Here is a 15,817-nt window from a genome sequence, read left to right on the forward strand (position 1 = left end):
ACCATGCCCCCATCCCCCAGCAGCAGGAGTCTGGGTGTCGGATGCGCCCAGGGCTAGGGGGACTCCGGGCAGCACTTACTTCAGGAGGCTCTTGGGATGCAGAGACATCCCCCTCCCTCGGCTCCTACGTGGAAGCGTGGCCAGGCAGCTGCGTGCGCTGTTTCTGCCTGCAAGTCCTCTCCCTGCAGTTCCTATTGGCCACAGTTCCTGACCAATGGGATTTGAGGAGGTAGCACTTGGGGCGGGGTGTAGAGACACCCGCCCCCTAGGAGCCGAGGAAGGGACCTGTCACAGCTTCCAGGGATCCAGTAGGGAGCCTCCCAGCCACTGCCCTGCAGGGGGCCCAGGTCTGAGCACCGGCACACCTCCCCCCGAGTATCTGCAGCACCTCCTGGGCCGTCCCCACCCCCAAGCCTGTAAGATTTAGTCGGGGATATAGTAAGTCAGGGACAGGTCGTGGGCCGGGCACTTTTGTTTACTGCGCGTGACCTGTCCATGACTTTTACTGAAGACACCTGTGAGCCTCTCTGACGTGGCAGCACCTGACGTGGTTTAGCCCCGCCCCCCGTCTATAACGGGGCAAGCAACAGCCACGCATCTGCTGCTGACAGAGCTGGGGAAGGCATTGCCCCGCCCACGTGCAGCCCTGGACAGCCAGGGTGGGGACCCAGCACTGGGGGGGGAGGGAAGTGAGTTTCACTCTCCACTGACGCAGGAGGTGTTGGCACTCAACTGAACTCAAGGGCCCAGTGGCCTGAGCCTTCGTGGGAAGCCTTGTGTGTCCTAGGCAGCTTCCTCCTGTCGACAATTCATCCCAGCAGGCTCCTGGGCTCCAGCGTCCTGCTATGACGGACGTTCCAGGCAGGGGCTCTCGAATCTCAGGGAGGGGCAGGCTCATGCGTCCCTCTCTGCAGCTGCAGAACAGCCCAGCCAGGACACCCCCTACCTGTGGCTTTCTTCCTTTCCCCAGCGCTCTCGGCAGGGTGCTGCTCCTCGGCCGGCGGGGCCTCCCGGAGCGTTACGCCCTGCAGGCACGTGCGGATCAGCGCCGCAATCCGGGCCGTCTCCTCTCGCCGGGTGCAGTAAACGATGACCGAGTCCAGGCCCCCAAACCTCTCTCCCTGCAGCAGCGAGACCAGGGCCTGGGATCACACAAAGAGAGAATGAGTCTCCCCTCCCGACGAGCTTCTCAAGGCAACCTGCACCTCTCACAGGGCCGGAAAACCCTCCCCTGCGTTTCGGAGCCCCCGGAAGGCAGGGAGAATGGCCCGCTCCCTCGGACACGCCCCCAGCCCATCCCTGGGGACTTCTGCTCCCTGCGCCGCATAGAGCCCCAGACAGCCCCGTGCCCCAGCGGATCCAGTTAGCCCCATGGAGCATTTCCTGCTCCCTCAGAGACCAGACACACCTGGCAGCCGCGTCACGGCTCCCACGAACACCACGCAACCGCTCGGGTCCAGGGACGGGTCCTGTGCGGAGCGGAGACTGCAGGGTGATCCCCCAAGCAGGGATTCAGAGATGGCAGAAAGCTGCCCCAGTGATTCAACAGCCAGGCAGGTCTCTTGCAAGTTCCCGGAGAGCCCTGCCCCCCTCCCTACCTGATCCTTGTCCCTGTCCGTGGAGACAGACAGGTGCAGGTTTGGGGGAACGGCGGCGGAGCGCACGGCTATCCCCTCCTCCTCCTGGATGCCCAAGTGGTGGGCCACATCCTGCGCTGTGGCTAGCGTGGCCGTGGCCGTAAGGCCCAGAAGGCAGCGCACCCCCAGGCGGTCCCGGAGCACCTGCCGGGAGAAGAGCCGTCACTCCCCAACACAGGCGCCGGCATTTCCCGGCCAAGAGGCAACGGTGCGCCATGTGGGGCACAGCCCCTACCCACCCGCTCCCCCTCCCCACTGCACCGCTCTGCTCGGGAAGGGGCCACAAGAGGCAATGGTGCGCCATGTGGGGCACAGCCCCTACCCACCCGCTCCCCCTCCCCACTGCACCGCTCTGCTCGGGAAGGGGCCACAAGAGGTAATGGTGCGCCATGTGGGGCACAGCCCCTTCCCACCCTCTCCCCCTCCCCCTCCCCACTGCCCCGCTCTGCTCGGGAAGGGGCCACAAGAGGCAAGCGGAGCAGGGGTCAGAGTGCGGTTCCCAGCAGGGAATTAGCCACGTCCGAGTCCCTTCCCCAGCACCCCAAGTCCCATTGCTGCGTCTAACATGGGCAGGGGGGGTCTTCACAGCCTCGGCCAGCTCCCCACCCCCACAGGCAGGCGTCTCATGCGGAGCCAGGGAGCCCATCCCCCGCCCGGCGTACCTTACAGAGCCGCAGGTAGCAGGGGCGGAAGTTGTGGGACCACTCGGAGACACAGTGCACTTCGTCGATGCAGGCAAACGCCACCGGCGGGAGCTGGTCGGCAGAGGGGAGGCAGCTGGACCCCGCCCCGCCCCCGCCCACCAGGGCCTCCGGGGAGAGCAACAGCACGTGCACCTTCCCTGCCTTCACCTGCGGACACGCAGCGTCAGGAGCGTTCCCCCGCAAGAGGTACGCCTACCCAGCCCCCGCCCCAGAAATACACTCCGGGGGGAGCTCAGGGGATTCCCTTAAACTCCAACCCGGCCCAGCTGGGAGGGCTAGAAGGTTCCCCCCTCCATTGGCTGCTCAGTGCGAGGAGCTGGGAGCTCTCAGGTCAGATCCTGCACCCCAGAAGCCGCCAATACAATCCGCACCGTAACGGGCTGGCCCTCTCCCCTACGGGTGTGCCTGCAGAGCGCGGGCATGTCCCTGTTCCCCTCACCAGCCAGAGGCAGGCCCAGCGAGCAAGGCCCAGGGCTGCCGACACACGCCCGTTGCTCTGGAGTACGGTCGGGTGAATTTCAATCAGAACCTCGCCACAGGGAGACAAGCAGCGCCCAAGGGCGAGCCCACCCGACATCTGTGGACATGCCCCACCGGCTCCCATTCGCCAGCAGGCGAGTGAGCGTCACCATCCCTTAGACAAGATCCAGCTCGGCGCCTATGAACGGACAGCGCACTGCACAGAGCAGCCTGCCCCCAGGCCAAGGCACCCTGTGCTCTGTATTCCCTTCAGCCAGCTCCTCCGGGAAGGGTCCTGCCATCCCAAGCAACCCACCTTTTCCATAGCAGCCTCTCGCTGGCTCTGCGACATGTTGGAGTGAACGCAGACCGCCTTCAGGTGCGGGGGCAGCCCTGAAACCTGGGAACGAAGCGCAGGGCACGCCCCCCTCAATGCTCGGCAGTTCGGTGCGGGGGCTGGCTCCAGACTCCAGATCCAGCAGCCCACGCTCCACTGCAAACCTTGTGTCAGAGGCTTCGGATTTCCTGCCTCCCACGTCAGAAAGGACAGAGCCCTTAGCAGAGCAGAGTTCCCGGCCACCCCCTCTCCCGGCCCTGGAAACGGGATGGCTCTGCAGAGGAGATATACGTATTCCCGGACGTACCACCCCCGGGGGTGAGGGGCCGATGAAGGACAGGATAAAGGAGGGACAGAATCGGGCCCATTCCTGCTTCTGAAGTCAACAATCAGGCTCCTCGTTTCAAAGGGATCAGGTGGGGGTCGGGGGCGAGGGAGAAGGAGCCGATGCAGCCAGGCTGCGGCCGACGCCACATCCCGTTTACCTGGTCATCCATCAGCGACACGAGCGGGGAGACCACCAGGGTGATGCACTTGGAGCGCTTGCCGTACAAGTAGGCCGGGAGCTGGTAGCACAGCGACTTGCCCATCCCCGTCGACAGGACGACCAGCGTGGACAGACCTGGCTCGCAAACGGCAGCAGCAGGGTCAGCAGCTGCCATCCATGGGTTTGGCATGGAAAGGGGGCAGAGAGATGGAGGGGGGCTCGTGCCTTTCCACCCAGCTGGGACGGTCTGGGGGAAGCGCTCTCGGGGCTCACCCCCTTTAGACAAGCGGCTAGCCCCAGCCACCTTGTGCCAGGAATGCCCGTTCCGGCGTGGGTGGGGACAGCAGGAAGGACCTGCTGCAGGGAAAGACAGACGGCTTACCTGAGAGAACCCTCATGACGGCCAGCTCCTGGCCCGGGCGGAAGGCGCTGTATCCCAGCTCGGCCAGAGCCTGAAACACCTCCGCAGGGCTCTCTGCCAGCGTGGAGACACACATGCATCAGCAGAGGGCTCTGCCGGCTGCAAAGCCCAGCGACACGCACAGGCAGTGAGCAGGCAGGGCAGGGAATGGACTCGGATCCCCGCTTTCTAGCTGCGCTCTGGGAAGGCAGGGAGGCTACTGCTTAGAGGAAGAACTGGGAGTCAGGACGCCTGGGTCTGGGAGCGATGCCCGGTCTATGGCTTAAAACAGGAGGCGTCGGGTTTTATTCACAGCCAGAGCGGTTCTCCCTGAGGGGAAAAGCGGCGAGGAGTCCTGGGGCACCTTCTAGACTAACAGACGTGTTGGAGCAGAAGCTTTTGTGGGCAAAGACCCACTTGGTCGATGCGTGTGATGAAGTGGGTCTTTGCCCACGAGAGCTTCTGCTCCAACACGTCTGTCAGTCTAGAAGGTGCTCCAGGACTCCTTGTCGCTTTTGCAGATCCAGACTAGCACGGCTGCCCCTCTGGCTCCCTGAGGGGAACAGGCAGGAGCCGAATGTGAAGGCTGCTCATGGCGACGCGCTCCCCATTCCCTCCACCGTGGCAGGGCTGCTCCTGGAGACGAGTAGCACCAGGGCCCCCGGAGAGCCATGTGCCCAGTTCAGGAAGCCAATTCTACACCCCTGGGTCGGGGCCTGCGGCAAAGGGAGGCAGGTTTGCACAAGAGAGGCCCCGTGCACCCAAGGCGGGTCCAGCGCACGCTCACCGTAATCCCAGTCACTCGCAAGAGCTGCCTTTCTTACCTCTCACCTTCCCATCCTGGCCCAGCGCATAGAGAGGCTCCATGGGTGGGGGCGGAGCAGGGGGCTCATACACAGGCCTCTGCACGTGCAGGTCAAACTCCTCCTCGCCAGCCCTCTCAGGCCTGCTTCTGCTCTCCACTGGGGATGGAAAGGAACGGGGACAAGCCAATGAAACCCCCGCCAGGGTTATACAGCACTGGCTGGGAGGAAATCCAAGGCGCTGGCCACCCTAGGTGTGGCATTTTCCCCTTGGTCAGTACAGTGCCCCAGCGCAGTATGGGGGAGGCCATGTGCGGCCGGAGCCGCCTGCACGCACAATAGCCCCAGGCTAGAAACTCTGACCCCTTCTGGCCATTAAAGACCCTTTGTGAGCTGGGATATTAACCCCAGTGCCCTGCTCAAATGCAAACCTGGGGAATTATTTTCTACCTCCCTCAATTCCCTCTGTGGGTCTAGCTAGAGGCAGGACTCTCCTTCGCTTCCTGCCCTAGCCTGTCAGGAGGTGCGGCTGTAGGCTGGTAAGCAGCTGTTATGTTCCACCCCAGAGGCAGACGCAATGATTCCCATGCACGGTGCCTCTGTGCTCTCGCTCTTGCTGCAGTGTTTGCAGGGCACTTTATGTAGCTCCTTTGATCCAAAGATCCCACGCACTTGTATCATTTTCACTTGCCTGGCCAGGCCTCAGCCCAGGGCAGGGATAGACAGAGCACACGGCTCTGGGGGCGATATCCTCCTGGCCACAGAGGAGTCACCCCGTCCGTCCGTCCACACTCACCAGGCTAGGCCCAGCTGCTGTGTTTGATCCCACTGATCACCAGATATCCCTGGCTGGCCTCCAGCGCTGTGTCTAGACCACACCCCTCTGTCGACAGAGGGATGTAAATGAGGCGCTTCAAAAGTGCAAATGAAGCAGGGATTTAAATATCCCACGCTTCATTTGCATAATCACGTCAAGGCGCTCTTTCGAAAAAGCGCCATTTCGAAAGTAAAACAGCAGTCTAGACACGGTTCTTTCGAAAACGGCAGGCTTTACGGGAAAGGTTTACAGAATCTTTCGAAAAAGCCTGCCGTTTTTGAAAGAACCATGTCTAGACCGCGGTTTTACTTTCGAAATGGCGCTTTTTCGAAAGAGCGCCATGACACAATTATGCAAATGAAGCACGGGATATTTAAATCCCCGCTTCATTTGCACTTTCGAAGTGCCTCATTTACATCTCTCTGTCGACAGAGGGGTTTAGACTAGACACAGCGCAGGAGGCTACAGGAGTGACCAGATAATAACCCAGGCTGTGCTGTGGCTGGAAGGAGCTAGGCTTGGACTTAAGTGTCTGCAAATTCTGAAGCCATGGGGGCACCACCACACACAAACTCCCTCGCATGCAGCGGACCAGCTCCCATACAACACTGTGGCCTCCTGGAAAGAGGGAAAGGCTGCCTGAGATGGCTTAGTTGGGGCTGGCCCTGCGTTGGGCCAGGGGCTGGATTCGATGACTCCTGAGGTCTCTTCCAGCCCTTGGACTAGGATTCTACAAAAGGGGGGGCTTTGGCAGTCAGTGTGATGCACTTTTCTGCAGAGAAAAGGGCCTTCTGTTCTCAGAGCTGCTGCAAGGAGGTTCAGAGGTGACACACACGGCGCGCTCTCCTGGAAGAATAACTCGGCTGTTTATTCTTCCCTGCTTTCTTTAACCTACAATACCGCCTGGACATTTGGGGAAGGTTTGCTCTTTGGAAGCCAAAGAAGAGGGAGTTGAACCGGGCTCTGGCTCTCGCTGCTGCAGACTAATTCAATTAAAAGGAAACAGACCGCTAAGGTTACCAGCGGGTGACAGTCCAGACTGCTGCTATTCCCAGGAAGGTCACCGTTTCACCTGGCCTGGCCTGGTTACCTGTTTAACATGCACCTCTCTGAGCTCCCACCTCAGCTTTCCTTCTGCAGATGCAGCTACAAATCTGCTGAGAAGTACTTAACCTTCCAGCAAGTCAGGGATCGCCTGGCTACTGCACAACCAGCCTCTAGACACCACGGGAGAGCAAAGCAAACATGCCCTCCCTGATGTGGGCTTGCCCAGGGAGCAAGGGACCACAGAATCATAGAATACTAGGACTGGAAGGGATCTCGAGAGGTCATCGAGTCCAGTCCCCTGCCCTCATGGCAGGACCAAATACTGTCTAGACCATCCCTGATAGACATTTATCTAACCTACATAAGAATGGCCGTACTGGGTCAGACCAAAGGTCCATCTAGCCCAGTATCCTGTCTGCCGACAGTGGCCAGCACCAGGTGCCCCAGAGAGGGTGGACAGAAGACAATGATCAAGCAATTTGTCTCCTGCCATCCCTCTCCAGCCTCTGACAAACAGAGGCCAAGGACACCATTTTATCCCCTGGCTAATAGCCTTTTATGGACCTAACCTCCAGGAAATTATCTAGCTTCTCTTTAAACTCTATTAGGGTATGTCTACACTACCCCGCTAGTTCGAACTAGCGGGATAATGTAGGCATACCGCACTTGCAAATGAAGCCCGGGATTTGAATTTCCCGGGCTTCATTTGCATAAACCGGGCGCCGCCATTTTTAAATCCCGGCTAGTTTGAACCCCGTGCCGCGCGGCTACAGGCGGCACGGAGTAGCTAGTTCGGATTAGGCTTCTAATCCGAACTAGCTGTACTCCTCGTGGAATGAGGACTACAGCTAGTTTGGATTAGGAAGCCTAATCCGAACTAGCTACTCCGTGCCGCGTGCAGCCGCGTGACACGGGGTTCAAACTAGCCTGGATTTTAAAATGGCGGCGCCCGGCTTATGCAAATGAAGCCCGGGAAATTCAAATCCCGGGCTTCATTTGCAAGTGCGGTATGCCTACATTACCCCGCCAGTTCAAACTAGCGGGGTAGTGTACACATACCCTTATAGTCCTAGCCTTCACAGCCTCCTCTGGCAAGGAGTTCCACAGGTTGACTACACGCTGTGTGAAGAACTTTCTTTTATTCGTTTTAAACCTGCTACCCATTAATTTCATTTGGTGTCCTCTAGTTCTTCTATTTAGGGAACTAATAAATAACTTCTCTTTATCGGCCCTCTCCACACCACTCATGATTGTATAGACCTCTATCATATCCCCCCCTCAGTCTCCTCTTTTCTAAACTGAAAAGTCCCAGTCGCTTTAACCTCTCCTCATAAGGGACCCGTTCCAAACCCCTAATCATTTTAGTTGCCCTTTTCTGAACCCTTTCCAAGGCCAAAATATCTTTTTTGAGGTGAGGAGACCACATCTGTACACAGTATTCCAGATGTGGGCGTACCATAGTTTTATACAGGGGCAGTAAGATATTCTGTGTCTTATTTTCTATCCCTTTCTTAATAATTCCTAGCATCCTATTTGCCTTTTTGACCGCCGCTGCACACGGTGTGGAAGTTTTCAGAGAATTGTCCACGATAACTCCAAGATCTCTTTCCTGATTTGTCGTAGCCAAATTAGCCCCCAACATACTGTACGTATAGTTGGGGTTATTTTTCCCGATGTGCATTACTTTACACTTATCCACATTATATTTCATTTGCCATTTTGTTGCCAAATCACTCAGTTTGGTGAGATCTTCTTGGAGTCCCTCACAGTCTGCTTCTGTCTTGACTATCCTAAACAGTTTGGTATCATCTGCAAACTTTACTACCTCATTGCTTACCCATTTCTCCAGATCATTTATGACTAAGTAGAAAAGGATTGGTCCCAGGACTGACCCTTGGGGGACACCATTTATTCCTACCCTTTGTTTCCTGTCTTTTAACCAGTTCTCAATCCATGAAAGGACCTTCCGTCTTATCCCATGGCCATGTAATTTACACAAGAGCCTTTGGTGAGGGACCTTGTCAAAGGCTCTCTGAAAATCCAAGTATACTATATCTAATGGATTCCCCTTATCCGCATGTTTGTTAACCCCTTCAAAGAACTCTAACAAATTAGTAAGACCTGCTCTTAAATATCTCCAGAGATGAGGATTCCACAACCTCCCTGGGCAATTTATTCCAGTGTTTCACCACCCTGACAGGTAGGAAGTTTTTCCTAAGGTCCAACCTAAACCTCCCTTGCTGCAGTTTAAGCCCATTGCTTCTTGTTCTATCATCAGAGGCCAAGATGAACAAGTTTTCTCCCTCCTCCATATGACAGACACCCTTTTAGATCCCTGAAAACAGCTATCATGTCCCCCCTCAATCTTCTCTTTTCTAAACTAAACAAACCCAATTCTTCAGCCTTCCCTCATAGCTCATGTTCTCTAGACCTTTAACCATTCTTGTTGCTCTTCTCTGGACCCTCTCCAATCTCTCCACATCTTTCTTGCAATGCAGTGGCCAGAACTGGACACAATACTCCAACTGAGGCCTAACCAGCGCAGAGCAGAGCGGAAGAATGACTCCTCGTGTCTTGCTCACAACACTCCTGTTAATGCATCCTGGATAATTCACTTCTGTGCCACTGGAGTCTCACCTGAGATCTTGCTGTAAGCCGTGTTGGTCATCCGGGCCACTTCTTCCAGAGTGGGTAATGGCGTCTCCTCTTCAACAGCTTCACTGGTTTCCTCCAGCCGTGAGTCGACAGCAGGGGCGGGGCCTGCAAGGCAGAACAGGGCTGATTCCTAGAGGGGTGGCAGTCATGGGAGGGAGGGGATTCCGAACACCTGGGCCTCTCTCCCAGCATGTAAACTTGCCAGCCCAGAACAGTCACCACGCTTACAGCCAACGGTGCTCGGGTTGCAGAGCAACGCTCAGCGGCCTGATCCCTACACGTCTCGCAACGTTGCTGGAAAGAAATGAAACCGATACACGACCCTGCCGACTTAGGGAGGGTTTAGGTCAGCGCTGGACAGTGTGTTTGTCATTTGGGGATTTATATCGCACAGGCCCAAGGTCCAGACCTGGCTACATTCAGTTCCGGACTAATGCCTAGGCTAGAGGACCAAAGCGAGTTTCAAGGCAGAACAGGCTGTGGGACATTTAGCTAAAGTGGAAGGGAAACGGCAAAATGGGCCCGAGACCATGAAATGATTCTTAAGACCCAATCTCTAGCTCTCTGCCAACTGGTGGCCTCGGCAAACACTTCTCAGACCAGTCTCTTTTCATAGGAACCCTGGAAGTGCCAGGTCAGAGGCATTCCATCTCTGACCAACATCATCTGCTTCAGAGGAAGGTGTAAGTCATGTGACAATCCTGCTCTCTAGTGCTCAGACTGGCTGGAACCCTGAAGCAGGAGGTCTGATGTCCCTTCCAATGCATCGCTTTTACATGCACTGTTTAACTCTGGAATCTCTGGTTCTCCATAGACATCCCAATCCCTTTTTTAAGTCTTGTCACGCTCTCGTCCACACGGACATCCTGTGGCAAGGAGTTCCACAGCCTAGTTACATTTTCTGTAAACATTTTTCTTTTTATCAGTTTCGCACCTTTCAATATCACTGATTGTCCCCTTGTTCCTGTGCTGAGAGACATAGATGGCAGACGCTCCTGATCCCCTTCTCTAAGCCATTCCCTGTCCATTTTTCTCTTCTCTAGGGGAACAGTCCCAGTCTTTTCAGTCTCTTCCTATAGGAGGTTCTCCCCCGCCAAGGCCAAGCCCTGAGACCAGCAGGAGCGGAGGGGAGAGATTCCCACTGTGATGACACTGGCAAAGTTACCTCTTGCCTCTGGCAAGCAGCAGTCTCCACAGCGGCAGGCTCTCTGCATTCCTTAGGCCTTATGCTGGATTCTCCTTCATGGTCGCACAGCTAGCACTTAGCTTATGCTGCTGCTGTAACGTATCCAGCGTTAAAAGGTAAAGTGGGTGGAACGTTATAACCAAACCTGCTTGTGCAATGAAAGTAAAATCTGGGAACGTGCCCTGCCATGCCCCCAGCTGAGTCAAAACCCCAAAATGTTACTATTGCCAAGCATGGTTGTGCCTAGCAGAGCATCCTGGTTTGTACAGCAGTTTCTGACCCCCGTGCAGGACTCTGTGATGGGGCCAGCTGCTTTTTCAGGTAGGCCGAGCTGGCCGCGGGAGGTAAAAGCCTTACCTTTGCCCTTACACTCCGAGGCCCAGTGCCCCGTTCCGCCACATCTGAAGCAGGTATCTGAGCCTCTGTCGAAGCACCTGCCACCTCCTCCAAACCATTCGCCTTTCTTCTGCCACTTCTGCTTCCACACCTGTAAAGGGACCCGCATGCCTAAGCCAGGGCCTTGCTTGTAAGCCAAGCAAACCCCCTCAGACACAGGCAGGTCAGCAGACACAGTGACCTCCTACATCTCCACACCCGTCAGGGATCGCTCCTGGGAAAGTTACCACCCCCAGGGATGGCAGTCAGCAGGTGTGTAGCAATGCACAGCACCACTGCGAGGCCATGAGGCAAAGCAACGGAGAAAAATGAATTCATTTGAAACCGCAGATAATGGGAGGCTAGAAATGACTTTGGATGGAAACTGACTTTTGGGTAGCTCGCTCAGCAAGCGTTTCCCCAAAATAATCCCGAGAATGGATCTTTTAGAAAAATAGCCAATGTTGATTTAAAAATTGCTAGGAATGACTCTACCACAACTTCCAATAACTTGTTCCAGTGGCTAATTATCGTCCCTGCTAAACACATACTCCTGATTGTCAGCCTGAGCTGTCTAGCTTCAATTTCCAACTGCGGGTTTCTCGTGACACCTTTCTCTGCTGGACTGAAAAGCTCATCATCAGATATTTGTTCCCCAGCTAGGTACTTATAGACTGGGTCACTCCTGAATCTTCTCCTTTTTAAGCCAACTAGATCGAGGGTATGTCTACACAGCGAAGAAAACAACCCCGCCTGGCCTGGGCCAACCGACAGGGGCTCACAGGGATCAGCTGTGCGGCTGTTTCAGTGCTGAGTAGATTTCTGGGCTGGGGCTGAAGTCCAGTGTGACCCTGCCCCCCATATTCTTCCAAAGGGTAAGATTATGGTATGATGATGATGTCATTATGCAGCAGTTTGTATAAGACGGGTCTTGTGAGGTGTCTATGGAAAAGTGGCAGTTTGCTGAATAGCACTATCCTATTTGTGTGGGTGTATCATTTTGGTATCTGAAGCTAGGAATACTGACTGACTATCTGTATGTCACATGCAGTTACATCTGGGTGACGCCCACTAAGCAAGATACTTCCACTCTAGACAGCTGGTTGTGAAAGACCTATTCAAGACAAGGCAGAACTGGGAGGCAAGATCAAATCAGTATCTTAGATGCCTATATACAAATGCAAGAAGTATGGGTAATAAGCATGAAGAACTGGAAGGGCTAATAAATAAATACAACTATGACATCGTTGGCATCACAGAAACTTGGTGGGATAATACACACGATTGGAATATTGATATAGAAGGGTACAGCTTACTCAGGAAGGACGGGTGGGGAAAAAAGGGAGATGGTGCTGCCTTATATATTAAAAATGTACACGCTTGGAGTGAGGTGGAGATGGACATAGGAGCATAGCATTTTGGTACCTGTGTTTTGATACCTGGAATGAAACCTGAGTTTGGAACAAAGGGCTCCCACCATACGGAAAAGCTCTATATAAGATGGGAAGTGACATCAGCTCTTCGCTTCACTCCCCACACAAGAGAACATGTGGCAATACCTGAGGAACAGACAGAACTAGGAGAAGCGCTGGTCCTAGGCTAACAGCGTTTCTAGCCTGTGTATGGAAACAGGCTCAGTTAGCGGATTTATTTACTTGGTAACCTGCTTTGATCTGTTTGCTCTCATTTATAATCACTTGAAATCGTAATACACTTGCTTTATGCTTTATCTAAACCCTTGAGCCTTTGAGTGAAGATCCCAGGGGAGTGCAAGACACTATAATGTTGGGGCTCATTCCAGTGGGGGTGTAAGCTTGGGACACTGGCAAACTGGTGTCTTTGGGTGGCAAAGGTAAGGCACCTAGGTAGCTCAGTTGGGTGTATGGCACCACCTGCTGTCATGTTGGGTGCTAAAAAGGTCATAGAATTATAGAACAATAGAACTGGAAGGGACCTCGAGAGGTCATCGAGTCCAGTCCCCTGCCCTCACGGCAGGACCAAGCACCATCTAGATCCGTGGTCCCCAACACGGTGCCCACGGGTGCCATGGCGCCCGCGGGGGCATTTCAATGCGCCCGCCAGGTGCTCGGGGCTGGCCTGGCCCCAGGCACATGGCGCACGGGCACTTGCGGGGGAGCGCGCTTGGCGGGGGGAGCCCCGGGCGCGCGGCACTCGGCGGGGGGGAGCGCCGGCCCCGGGCACGCGGCGGGGGGGAGCGCCGGCCCCGGGCGCGCGGCCCTCGGCGGGGGGAGGAGCGCCGGCCCCGGGCGCGTGGCACTCGGCGGGGGGAGGAGCGCCGGCCCCGGGCGCGCGGCAAGGGGGGCGCCCCGCCCCCGAGCGCGCGGCAAGGGGGGCGCCCCGCCCCCGAGCACGCGGCGGGCAAACGGCCACGCCACCTGGCGCCCGACAACCTAAAAAGGTTGGGGACCACTGATCTAGATCATCCCTGACACGTGTCTGTCCAACCTGTTCTTAAATATCTCCAGTGATGGAGATTCCACAACCTTCCTAGGCAATTGATTCCAGTGTTTTACCACCCTGACCATTAGGAAGTTTTACCTAATGTCCAACCTAAACCTCCCTGGCTGCAGTTGAAGCCCATTGCTTCTTGTCCTGTCATCAGAGGCCAAGGAGAACAATTCTCCCCCCCTCCTCCCTGTGACACCCTTTTTAGATACCTGAAAACCGCTCTCATGTCTCCTCTCAGTCTTCTCTTTTCCAAACTAAATAAGCCCAATTCTTTCAATTCCTGCAGCCTTGCCTCATAGCTCATGTTTTCTCGACCTTTAATCAATTTTGTTGCTTTTCTCTGGACCATCTCCAATTTCTCCACATCTTTCTTGAAATGTGGTGCCCAGAACTGGACACAATACTCCAACTGAGGCCTAATCAGCGCAGAGCAGAGGAGAATTATGACTTCTCGTGTCTTGCTCACAACATGAATGCATCCCAGAATCATGGTTGCTTTTTTTTGCAACACTGTCACACTATTGACTCGTATTTAGCTTGTGGTCCAGTATGACCCATAGGTCCCTTTCTGCAGGACTTAACAGTGTGATGCTGTTGCAAAAAAAACAAATATGATTCTAGGTTGTATCAACAGGTGTGTTGTAAGCAAATCTCGTGAAGTCATTCTGCCGCTCTACTCTGCACTAGTTAGGCCTCAGCTGGAGTACTGTGTCCAGTTCTGGGCGCCACATTTCAAGAAAGATGTGGAGAAATTGGAAAGGGTACAGAGAAGAGCGACAAGAATGATTAAAGGTTTAGAGAACATGACCTATGAAGCCAGGCTTCATGAACTGGGCTTGTTTAGTTTGGAAAAAAGAAGATTAAGGGGGGACATGATAGCGGTTTTCAAATATCTAAAAGGGTGTCACAAGGAGGAAGGAGATAATTTGTTCCTCTTGGTTTCTGAGGACAGGACAAGGAGTAATGGGCTTAAAGTGCAGCAGGGGAGGTTTAGATTGGACATTAGGAAAAAATTCCTAACTGTCAGGGTGGTCAAATATTGGAATCAATTGCCAAGGGAGGTGGTGGAATCTCCCTCTCTGGAGATATTTAAGAACAGGTTAGATAGACATCTGTCAGGGATGGTGTAGACGGAGCTTGGTCCTGCCTTGAGGGCGGGGGGCTGGACTCGATGACCTCTCGAGGTCCCTTCCAGTCCTATTATTCTATGATTCCTTCCTAGACAGTCGCTTCCCATTTTCTGTGTGTGACACGGATTGTTCCTTCCTAAGTAGAGCACTTTGCATTTGTAAGGAAACCAAGGTTGCAGGGCAGGTGGTGACACAAATCCTCACTGAAGGATTGGTTTCAGTGCACCCCCTTTCCAAAAAAATGGTTATGGGGAACTTGCTCAAGCAAAAGAGATCTGTTGTTATGTGCACTGAGGCATGCACAGATGTGCACCACCAGTAGAAACACATGCTGCCAGCTGTGGGTGCTCTGCAAGTCATCTGGGCAGCATTTGAATCTCTCCTGGGTGGTTGCCCAAGTGCTCAGCTTACAGGGAACACTGGTTCTGCCCTCAGGGTAACTCTGAGTTCAAAGAGCAAATGTTATTCTCTTCTCTCCCCCCTTCCCACCACCCCTCCTTTCATTTACTACATACAAGTGGCAGCACTTTGTCCGGCCAGCTGCACTGTTCCCCAGCCCCACTGCACAGTCAGTCGCTGTCTCCCAGTTGTATGGATCCGTCACACAATAACAGGGAGAGGAAATATTTACAAAAATGAGAAAATGCGATTGCAAACCCAGAGAAACTTGCAGGAGGATTAAGGGGCAAGGGTAAAACCTGAAACTGCTTTAAACTCACTTGAAAAAGTGAAGTAGATTTCAAGCTTGTTAAGTCCTTTCATGAAAGGGCAAAACCTAGCAAGCAAGAGGGTATAAATACCTAGTGCTGTCAGAAATAGGGTCTACAACAGAGAGTGAAACATTCCGAAGTACTCACAGCCTAGGCTGCAGGTGAGCGGAGACAGGGAAGGAGAAGTTAGCAATATAAAAAAGCACAGACCTGGGGAGGGAGGGTTAGTCTACTTTATAAAGGGAGGGGCTTCCCCTTAATTAGTACTCGCCAAGCAACTGGCCGTCTCACCTGCTTGCGAAGGTGGCTACCTCTCAATGCGTAACCTTTAACGTGAGATCTCCTCTTCAGGTTGAGTCTGACAAAGTTGCCGTCCTTCTTCGGAGGGGCCCTGGAAAAGCAAGTGCAGACTGTAGAGAAAGTAGCGTGTGGGTTGCCCATGAAGATGCCCTGCATCACATTACTGCTGCAATGAAAGCTGGACTGCATCATGGAAGGCAGCATGGTTCAATGGTGAGAGACGGGGAGGAGTTTTCCTAAGCAGAGTGAAATGCAAATAGTGAAGTCGGCCCACTGTTGAAACCAACCTCACGCTGCGCTT

The 15,817-nt window shown here is 54.5% G+C and overlaps 1 protein-coding gene across 5 annotated transcripts in view; it reads right to left on the reverse strand.

Annotated features, from left to right (window-relative positions):
- Window positions 1–15,817, reverse strand: part of RECQL4 (RecQ like helicase 4) — a 41,162-nt gene that overhangs the window by 9,537 nt on the left and 15,808 nt on the right. For all 5 annotated transcript variants that reach the window (XR_012901158.2, XM_075919954.2, XM_075919951.2 and 2 more), the window contains 10 exons: window positions 15,508–15,607; window positions 10,890–11,019; window positions 9,329–9,451; window positions 4,849–4,986; window positions 4,007–4,099; window positions 3,623–3,759; window positions 3,117–3,200; window positions 2,300–2,488; window positions 1,599–1,781; window positions 947–1,142 (listed from right to left, as the gene is read on the reverse strand). Coding sequence is in view for 4 of the 5 variants with exons in the window: in XM_075919954.2 (XP_075776069.2) it covers window positions 947–1,142; window positions 1,599–1,781; window positions 2,300–2,488; window positions 3,117–3,200; window positions 3,623–3,759; window positions 4,007–4,099; window positions 4,849–4,986; window positions 9,329–9,451; window positions 10,890–11,019; window positions 15,508–15,607 (1,373 nt within the window). In the remaining variant the exon portion in view is untranslated. The remainder of the gene's footprint in view (window positions 1–946; window positions 1,143–1,598; window positions 1,782–2,299; window positions 2,489–3,116; window positions 3,201–3,622; window positions 3,760–4,006; window positions 4,100–4,848; window positions 4,987–9,328; window positions 9,452–10,889; window positions 11,020–15,507; window positions 15,608–15,817) is intronic.

The sequence above is a fragment of the Pelodiscus sinensis genome, chromosome 2 (assembly GCF_052426305.1).
Source record: "Pelodiscus sinensis isolate ZL-2025 chromosome 2, ASM5242630v1, whole genome shotgun sequence".
In the NCBI taxonomy this organism is placed as follows: Eukaryota; Metazoa; Chordata; order Testudines; family Trionychidae; genus Pelodiscus; species Pelodiscus sinensis.